Source organism: Procambarus clarkii, chromosome 26 (assembly GCF_040958095.1).
Source record: "Procambarus clarkii isolate CNS0578487 chromosome 26, FALCON_Pclarkii_2.0, whole genome shotgun sequence".
NCBI classification, from domain to species: Eukaryota; Metazoa; Arthropoda; class Malacostraca; order Decapoda; family Cambaridae; genus Procambarus; species Procambarus clarkii.
Window position 1 is genome coordinate 45,803,677 of NC_091175.1, and position 11,352 is coordinate 45,815,028.

Sequence of the window (11,352 nt, forward strand, 5' to 3'; positions counted from 1 at the left end):
AAATCAGATATTATGTTCCTAACTCTGCTCTCCTCTCACTATATTATGCACTAATCTACCCCTATCTTAATTATGGTATCTGTGCATGGGGGTCTACCACTGCAAACCACCTTAAGCCCATCATCACACAGCAAAAATCTGCTATCAGAATAATAACTAACTCTGCTTTCAGACAACACTCAGCTCCCTTGTTTAAATCTCTAAACTTGCTAAATATTAACTCCCTCCACACATTCTCTTGTGTCAACTACATTTACAAAACCCTGTTCTTAAATGCAAACCATGCTCTGAAACTCTCCCTGGACAGATGTAATAGGACCCATTATCACCACACCAGAAATAAATATCTCTTTGATATCCCCAGGGTCAAACTTAATCTGTGTAAACACTCTATGCAAATTAAGGGACCTAGTCTATGGAACTCACTCCCTAGTGAATTGAAAAACTGTAAAACTTTTGCCTTATTTAAAAGCAAAACCAAAAAGTACCTAACTTCATCTATTTAGTTTCCTACACTGAGCTTTAAATTTGCTCTGTACCTAGTGGTACCCAATCTCATAATTTTTATGTAATATCAAACAACCTTATCATTGTGTTCATTGCTGTCTTCTTTTATGTGCTAGCCATATGCTGTATTGTGACTACCAATTTTTGTCAACTACCATTCAAGCTGTCATTGCAATCAATCTTATATTGTTTCTGCTGTATTGTGCCTACCAATTTGTTGTCAACTACCATTTTAAGCTGTCATTGCAATCAATCATAGCTACCTATGTGCTTTAATATACTGTACCTATAATTTTCTCTCATCTTTTTTTTTTTTTTTCATTCCATGTAATCTGTTATCATTTTTTTGTCTATAAATTTTGCAAGTATTTACCTCCTTAAAATTTTCTTAGATTAAGGACCTGCCCGAAACGCTGCGCGTGCTAGTGGCTTTACAAGACTGTAATTACCATAATTGTATCCTCACATTCCTTATGTACATTCTTGTATATGCATAAATAAATAAATAAAATACCGATCCTGTAGTTGGTATAGTAGACACAATACCATCCTGTTTAGAGTAGTTTACCCCATAGACATTCCAATGAACCATCGTTTTCTGTTAGCGTTCCTACAAAACATCCTTTAAAGATTTGTAAAGCACCAACTATGGTATATAATATTGATTGGTGAAGGACTGTTATTCTATGTAATAATTTTTAGTGCTTATTATAATTTACTAAGAACAACTAATATTTCTCAAAACAAAACTACGAACCTTCAATAGGAAGTAGCTGATCTATAATATTCTAAGAGCATGGACAATAGTAGGTAAATTTCACAACCCATGTGGGACCTGAAAAGTACAATTTTCCTTATAATTGAACCAATCACGACTATTCTGCTATCTAGGTTGACGGACGGGTACTGTGAGACGCAAGTTGGTACGTGAGGAAGAGTTTGGGCCTTGAAAAAAAAAGTAACTGGGAATATATCACATATTTACTAATTCATATTCAACATATTGACTTTAAGCATTAAGTCATATATGTGCTGTCTTGTGTGAGAACGGGTTGCATATTAACACATATCTCTCAGGCAGCTATCCAAACCTCTCTTCTCCTTTCACCAGTCAGCCCGGCAGATGTAATGTCCATCATACACTCACTAAAAACCGAGGCAGGGAACATCAGTGAAATTCCGTCCATTGTATACAAGAGCGCCTCCCATGCCCTTGCGCCACCTATAGCTCTTTTGTTCAACAAATCCATAGAGTGTCATACCTTTCCTGATATCCTTAAAAAAGCAGGAGTAACGCTTCTTGATGTGCTGTCTTGTGTGAGAACGGGTTGATATATATATATATATATATATATATATATATATATATATATATATATATATATATATATATATATATATATATATATATATATATATATATATATATATATATATATATATATATATATATATGTCGTACCTAGTAGCCAGAACGCACTTCTCAGACTACTATGCAAGGCCCGATTTGCCTAATAAGCCAAGTTTTCCTGAATTAATATATTTTCTTTAATTTTTTTCTTATGAAATGATAAAACTACCCATTTCATTATGTATGAGGTCAATTTTTTTTTATTGGAGTTAAAATTAACGTAGATATATGACCGAACCTAACCAACCCTACCTAACCTAACCTAATCTATCTTTATAGGTTAGGTTAGGTAGCCGAAAAAGTTAGGTTAGGTTAGGCTAGGTAGTCGAAAAACAATTAATTCATGAAAACTTGGTTTATTAGGCAAATCGGGCCTTGCATAGTAGGCTGAGAAGTGCGTTCTGGCTATTAGGTACGACATATATATATATATATATATGTTGTACCTAGTAGCCAGAACGCAGTACTCTGCCTACTATGCAAGCCCGATTTGCCTAATAACCCAAGTTTCCCTGACATTATATATATATATATATTTTTTTTTATGAAATGATAAAGCTATCCATTTCATTATGTATGAGTTAATTTGTTTATATTTGACATAAAACTAATGTAGATGTATGACTGAACCTAGCCAACCCTACCTAACCTAACCTAAACAAACTCAACTACGTCAGTAATTTATGTTCTTAATATAATATAATAATAATAATTCAAATAAACTAACTGCAAACAATTTATTAATAATAAAGAAAATCATTCGGCCTATTAGGCAAATCGGGCCTTGCATAGTAGGCCGAGAAGAGCATTCTGGCTACTAGGTATGACATTATATATATATATATATATATATATATATATATATATATATATATATATATATATATATATATATATATATATATATATATATATATATATATATATGTCGTACCTAGTAGCCAGAACGCACTTCTCAGCCTACTATGCAAGGCCCGATTTGCCTAATAAGCCAAGTTTTCATGAATTAATTGTTTTTCGACTACCTAACCTACCTAACCTAACCTAACCTAACTTTTTTGGCTACCTAACCTAACCTAACCTATAAAGATAGGTTAGGTTAGGTTAGGTATGGTTGGTTAGGTTCGGTCATATATCTACGTTAATTTGAACTCCAATAAAAAAAATTGACCTCATACATAATGAAATTGGTAGCTTTATCATTTCATAAGAAAAAAATTAGAGAAAATATATTAATTCAGGAAAATTTGGCTTAATAGGCAAATCGGGCCTTGCGTAGTAGGCTGAGAAGTGCGTTCTGGCTACTAGGTACGACATATATATATATATAAATATATATTATATATATATATATATATATATATATATATATATATATATATATATATATATTAGTATATTATGGTAGCAGTCTTTCTTGAAAACATATGTTGTTAAATATGACCGAAAAGGTAAGATTAATAATTTTAACATGTATTTTCTCAATATTTCTTATGTTTATTTTCACTGTCAATGGTAATTGAAAAATCAATTCTCCAAAATTTATTTTTATTTCTAGTCTGAGATGATGCCTGAACACATTTCGTAATAACTTATTACATTTTCAAAGACTTTAGTATACACACACAACTGTAACCTGTAAACACTCATTATACATCCATACTTATACTGTACTCGCATTTGGGTGAGGTGATATGGTACAAGAGTTTTGGGTGAGGTGAACAAACTTGGGACAAGCACAAGACAAAACATGAAACAATGGGTATAACTTTAAATATAAAGTATAAATAACACACACAAAAGGAACATTGGGTATGTTAGGGGTACATAGCATGGTGTTTACATTCTTGTAAAGCTACTAGTACATGCAGCGTTTCGAAAAGGTCCTTAATCTAATGGATAATTTTAAGTAGGTAAATTGAAGCAAAATTTATAAAAAGTTGACAGATACTTTGTAAAAAAAAAATGAGAGATTACTAGGTATATTAAAGCACATCGATAGCTCTGATTGATAGCATTGACAGCTATCACCAGTCGCTACATGGTGTGGGAGAAACACTGTGTAAATCCTAGCATTTAACAAGGCATTTTTGTTGATCCGAACCGGGGTTTCCCAATGCAGGACAACGAGGCTAAGCAGACAGCAGCTTCCCGAGAAGGAGCTGCAAAGAAACACGTACCAGTAGGCGTGGGGATAAAAATGACAAAGGTATCCACCAGATCAACTAGGTGTATATGGATGAATAAATCATCAGGACCAGTAGAATCAACATGACTAAGATCAAAATGCTTAATCCATGTAGCAGAACCAAATAAAGCTTGGAACGTATTAGAACTGGAAGGAATCGTGCGAGTGTGACTGCGGAGGGAACAGCACCGAGCACCCCCTTAAGGTAACCCCAGTAAGAGGGGGGAGGGGGGCAAAGAGGCCCAGTTGTTACAAGGAGAGATGGAGCCACTCCATGTGATGAGGTGGTCATCATTGGGAGCTTGGGGCTCAACCCAGCCACAGAGGTGGGAGGGGGAGCAGATAGGGGTAGTTGGGACCTGGTGGACCAAGCACTCACAAGTCAGGTCGTAGAAGAGCTCCCAGAACCCCATCAAGCAGGGAGAGTCAGGAGCTGCCTGATCTGGGACCAATGTAGTGTGGGCTACAGAGCCTAGCTTTCCATCACAGTCCGACTTGGGGGGCCTGGTCTACCACCCTCACGTCTTAGAAGTTAAAAAGAGGGTCAGATATCAGCATGTAAATGAACGAATAAACATTTCATCAACAAACAAGGCCCCATACCCACCATGGAGCCACAATTAGAGGATAGGACACCCAACAAGACAAAGGCCCCCACCCCCCAGGGGTGCACTGTAGATATACGCCCTACAATCGCAACCATAGGAATCATCAGTCCGTCAAGATATAATGGAAGCTCAGCATGATATAATTGGGCTCAGCAATGAAGGAAAAGATTGACAATAAAGATGTCCTCTTGCTCGACAATGCCGAGTACCACAGTTTTATGGGTGAGAGGGTGTGCCTCCCCAAAAACCCGGTGTCTAAACAAAAGAAAACATTTGAAAGAATAATTAAGAATTGCAAAATGTCACAAGGAAATAGCAATTAAACAGGAGAATTGGGAAGGAAAAATTAAACTTAATAGGAAAAAGTATTCAGCACAATTAGCATAGATGGCAGCAAGAGCATTAGGCTTCAAAAGGACAGAGGACACTGTCCCATGGAGCATCACACTCTACCATCCGCCAACCAAGCCCCCTCATGATGGCAACGGGCTGGAAAGGGAGGGGGAGATGAGAAAGACGAGAGGGTGAAGAATACTGCCCAGTGTAACACCAGTGTTAATAGGTAGAGTGGGTGAATTGGAATCATTCACAGAGACATACTGGAGTCTGTCACTAAGGTAAGACTCTAGGTATTGGAGGGATTAACCTCTTACTCCGTAATGTTGTAATTTAAGAAAGTTAATGTGTTAACAGTGTAAAAAAGTCTTAATGTAGGTCAACAAATAAATAAACAAGGGTACTCATTTCTTCCAAGAGCTGCATATATAAAGTTAATCATACTAATCGGTGCATGATTGGTCCTTTTTTGGGCCTGAAACCATTATGGCAAGAACTAAGTAAATTTTGTTTTTCTAAATAGGATTAAGGCTGCTTGTAGATTAACTCTTTAAAATATTTTAGACAAAATCTGCAGAGTTGATATTGGTTTATAATTGTTGACTTCAGGGAGATTGACACTTTAATGGACTAAGGTTACTCTTGCTTTTTTTCCCTTAGAATATCAGGAAAGGTTTGTTGTTCAAATGATTTGTTGTAGAGCAATGAAATGGCTGGAGCTAAAAATCTAGAGTTTTCTTTGAAAATTAGGGTTGGTATGTGAACATATGGTATCTGTGCATGGGGTTCATTCATCCACTGCAAATTACCTGATGCTCATCACCACCCAATAAAAATCTGCTATCAGAACAATAAAACTGTCTTCAAACAACACAAAGTCTCTGTTTAAATCTCTGAACATGCTAAATATACACTCACTCTACACATTCTCTTGTGCTATTTACATGTACAAAACTTTGTTCCTAAATGCTAATCCTGATCTGAAACTCTCCCTTGATAGATGTAATAGAACCCATGCGCACCACAACATAAATAAATATATGTTTGATATAAATTGACAGTCATGCTAATATAATTGCCAGTATGGTTTATGTAATTCACAATCATCTTAATATAATTGCCAGTTTGGATAATATAATTGACAGAGGATTATACGAATCAGAATAATATTATTGCTAATCAAGTTAATATAATTTTGAAACAGGCTTTTTCACCCACAGGGTTATTGATCGATGGAACCGACTACCCACCAACGCCATAACTGCCAAAATGTGCTGAATTTCAAAATATACCAGGAAAAAATCAAGGAAAATGGGGGAGGGGAAGGGAACCTTCAACAAGCTGCAAGCTTCCCGTTTTTATTCAGGCCACTAGGGTTAGTGGCCCTCAGGTAAATCGGGTAAAATATTATTCCAAGACAATTACAGCATAACTGATAAAGTTAGGCTAGAGTAATATAAATTTCTGGAAAATTTAGAGTGATGTAAATTTCTAGAGTAATATAAATTTAAATTTCATATTAACTTGACTGACAGTTATAAATGCCAATCTGCCTTCAATAAACTCTTTGGTGAAATATTTATAATCAAGAGTATTATTCATAAATATGTCTAAACAAAAAATATAAAATAGACATCAGTTTGCATATGAATCTGATGAGAAAATTCCTTGATTAACCTACATTTCCCTATCAATCAAATGGTCTCATCTTAAGTACGTCTCAGACTGTCTTCTTCACCAGCACCAATGCTAAATAATATTACAACAAAAATGTCCATAACTTAGCTACAGAGTATATTACATTTTAAATAAATTTTCACAGAGAACAAAAACAGAAAGCACATTATTATTTACATAAATATGAAGAAAAACATTTAAAGCTTTGATTTATCTTTGCTAAACTAAAGAGATATTTCTATACTTATAAGCAATTTTGAATTTTCCTATAGTGTCAGCTTCTCTAGTTCTTGCTTGGTCATCTAACTTTCATAAAAGAATAATATAATAAAATATCTTTATCTTTACCTTTCATGGTGAAGTGCATTTCTCAAACAAAATTGAATTACCTTTGAAGAACATCCAACTGACATTGTGATAGCACACTGTTAGATTAAAGTTAAGTTAGTATACCTATATGTGCCACATTATCATTCAACATTCTCTTAATTACCTTCCACACTTTAAGTGTTTAGCCTATTATCTGCATGTATCATTTTGTGCTTCTTCATATCACCAAGACGACTGAATCTCTTCCCACACTCTGGACACTCCAGAGGCTTGTCACCTGAATGCACTAACATGTGGCTTATTATTTTTCCACGTACTCTAATTTTTTTGCCACACTCGGCACATTGAAAAGGTCTCTCATTAGCATGCACCTTCCGGTGAATCTTCATACTTCCAAGACGACTGAATCTCTTCCCACACTCTGGACATTCATGAGGTTTGTCACCTGAATGCACTAACATGTGAGTCTTCATACTTCCAAGACGACTGAACTTCTTCCTACACTCTGGACATTCATGAGGCTTGTCACCTGAATGCACTAACATGTGCCTTATTATAGTTCCACGTACTCTAAATTTTTTGCCACACTCGGCACATTGAAAAGGTCTCTCATCCGCATGTACCATCCTGTGAGTCTTCATATGTCCATGCTGACTGAATCTCTTCCCACACTCTGGACACTCATGAGGTTTGTCACCTGAATGCACTAACATGTGAGTCGTCATACTTCGACGTAGACTGAATTTCTTCCCACACTCTGGACATTCATGAGGTTTGTCACCTGAATGCACTAACATGTGCCTTATTATTTTTCCACGTTCTCTAAATTTTTTGCCACACTCGGCACATTGAAAAGGTTTCTCATCCGCATGCACCATCATGTGACGCTTCATATTTCCACGCTCACTGAATCTCTTCCCACACTCTGGACACTCATGAGGTTTGTCACCTGAATGCACTAACATGTGAGTCGTCATACTTCGACGTAGACTGAATTTCTTCCCACACTCTGGACATTCATGAGGTTTGTCACCTGAATGCACTAACATGTGCCTTATTATTTTTCCACGTTCTCTAAATTTTTTGCCACACTCGGCACATTGAAAAGGTCTCTCATTAGCATGCACCTTCCGGTGAATCTTCATACTTCCAAGACGACTGAATCTCTTCCCACACTCTGGACGTTCATGAGGTTTGTCGCCTGAATGCACTAACATGTGAGTCTTCATACTTCCAAGACGACTGAACTTCTTCTTACACTCTGGACATTCATGAGGCTTGTCACCTGAATGCACTAACATGTGCCTTGTTATAGTTCCACGTACTCTAAATTTTTTGCCACACTCAGCACATTGAAAAGGTCTCTCATCCGCATGTACCATCCTGTGAGTCTTCATATGTCCATGCTGACTGAATCTCTTCCCACACTCTGGACATTCATGAGGTTTATCATCTGAATGCACTAACATGTGAGTCTTCATATTTCCACGCAGACTGAATCTCTTCCCACACTCTGGACACTCATGAGGTTTATCACCTGAATGCACTAACATGTGACGTTTCACATCTCCAGGACGGGTGAATACCTTTGGACACTGTGGACACTGGTGAGTCTTCATCTTCTTTATGACAGGTGCAGTTTGTGAGGAAGGTTTTCTCCCCCGGATGTTGGGAGAAGCGTCAAGGATTGAGTGTTGTTTCTTAGAGTTAGACTTGATGTGAGCACTTGGCGGTCAATGGTGGTGCTTCTTCTATATGATAGGTGCAGTTTGTGTCAAGGTTTTCCCTTAATGCTCGTGCTGGACATCACCGGCGGATGCTGCTAAAATGGTGGCGGTTGTTTACCCTCTCATCACCTAAGCGTTCCAATGTTTTTGTCTGGTTACACACATCATTTTTCCTACTTCTTATTTATGTTTATAACTGGTCATTTACAATTAACACTTGTATTTATATTCAAGTTTTTCAATCAAAGAATGTACTTGAAATTGTTTTTTTAAACATAAAGCCATACGATTATACTTTTTGAAGGAAATAGCTCTCCCATAGTGGATGCGCTACATGCGCATATTTATATATATGTCGTACCTAGTAGCCAGGACCTAGATTCAGGAAGCTCTGTGTATTTCTTCGTAAGTGGGTTTGCTACGAAGGTTCCTAAGTGCGCCCTAAGAAGATGCTTAGGTGCGATTCAATAAGGTCCACTTAGGAAGATATTTAGGTTTTGGGTCTTGTTCACTTACGTGCCGACAGAGGTCACTACTGTGTTTCGTTTGGCCAATCAGAGTGACTGTTACATTTCTAACCTGACCAATCACGCTAATGCAATATCAGCTGTGTTATGTAAACATTGTGGTTCCTCGTGGTATTGTTGTCAGAAAAATCATCTGTTGCAAACTCTACCTACTATCAAGAAGAAGAAATGATCTGTGCATCCAGTCATGTGCCTGAAACAATCAAACACTATCTCCTTCACTGGTTTCGACATTGTAGTGCCAGAGTAAATAAAACAAAAAAAATAGCGCACTTAAAATAACCTTTACAATCGTGTATATTACTAGGTGACATCTCGTTACATGAAAATTATCCAATAATTAAAGCACTGGATAAATATCTCTAGTGACCAACAAAGTGGCCACATTTGACCTGTGCCACATTCATAGTTGGCGCAACCAACAGGCAAACACAGAAGACAAGTGTCTGGCCGCAGCACCAAGGATTAGCTGACGCGGGTCCATAGAATTACCCCAATCATCCCAAATCAGGCCAAAACTACCCAAAACGTATTAGCATTACGTAAGTAATGAAGAAATATGGTATATTTACTTACTATAATGTTGGTGCTACACGTAGAACATGATCAAACCTATTTTTTCTCTGAAATAATCTAATTTCATAACGAAATGAGACGTAAATATGTGAGAGGTGACGCCATAGGAAGTCGACGGTCCAAGCGACAATTGTGTGGAGCGACTTATCCAAGATATATGGTCGCCTGGAGAGTGTTTGCTGCCATAACAGCCTCCTGTACACAGTGATTCCAGTCGTCGTATTTCATGGCTCAAATTGTCGCAAATTTAATTGGTAATATTAACAAGTAGAATGTGTATTTATAATAATATTTTTCATAAACAGCCACAAAATATTTAATATTTATTAAAAAAAAGTGTCTGGAAGTTAAATCAATTCCACATGACAATAAATTTGTTATATAGATACTAGCGTTATTCGTTGGTATGCGTTCGCTATTTAAACTACTCCAGTCCTTTTCGTTCATAGAACACCGAACCCTACACGCTCTCTGATATATTGCTTAATTAACAAATATTCACAAATAAAGATTATATTTATATATGTTATCAGAAAGGCAGATATAAAATAGTTTGTGTTAATGCATCACAGAGATTATACCTTATTAGAGAGGAAAAATATTCATATTTTAAACAAGGCTTCTTGGCCGACGCTCTCCCTTTCGATGGGAACTATGACCTTTTGAAAATCAATGTTAATTGAATCTATATATTATAAAAAACGAAGTTTTTTATGTCATCAGAAAGACATATAAGCTGCATGTTAATACTTTGGTATAAATATAACTGAAGTGAAAGTGAAGATATATGCCTTTTTATAGTTACTTGATGGCTCGCTCAGGGAGTGTGAAGGCCTGCACACAAGCCAATCAATTTTATAATTAATGTACATATATGCAAAGTAACGTCAAAGGTTTTTATTTCAGAATGAAGACAGATGTAGACGATAATGTAAATACATTTCAAGGAAAACATATCTTAAATGAAAGCAAAGATATGGTCAAATAAATAGGCAATACCACACCATCGCCAGTGTCCGGACACATGAATATTCGCATTAGGTAGGTGAAAGGAAATGTACCCAACCATTTCCATTTACGCGACCAGTTTCCGTTCTTATGTTCTTACTTACATTTATTGAAATTTATCATCATCATCATTTACAGAAATAAATTAACATAAAAATGTAGTAATTTTAATACACAAAACAGAAGTAGATATGTATGTAAATTATGACGCAGGATAGGATCACTATTGCAGAACTATTCGCATACTTTGCGTCATTATATACAGTACTGGAATTTAAAAAAAATCGCGGAATTCAGAGATAACACCATCATTGGTGTCCAAGAAAAGTGTAAGTACTTCATTTATAATGATGTGCTGCCCGAAATCTTAGCGAAGTATCTAAAATTTGCTTACTGTAAGTAATTCATGCAAATGATTGTAAAGCCGTCGCCCAGTTGGGTGGGTGTGGAGCACATG

General features: G+C 36.3%; 1 protein-coding gene across 1 annotated transcript; it reads right to left on the reverse strand.

Moving 5' to 3' along the window:
- Nucleotides 1–7,230: 7,230 nt before the first annotated feature.
- Nucleotides 7,231–8,358, reverse strand: LOC138368978 (zinc finger protein 211-like). The gene is made up of 2 exons (XM_069331710.1): nucleotides 8,205–8,358; nucleotides 7,231–7,586 (listed from the first exon to the last, which is right to left on the reverse strand). The coding sequence occupies exons 1-2, from the start codon at nucleotides 8,356–8,358 to the stop codon at nucleotides 7,231–7,233; spliced, it is 510 nt and encodes a 169-aa protein (XP_069187811.1).
- Nucleotides 8,359–11,352: the final 2,994 nt, after the last annotated feature.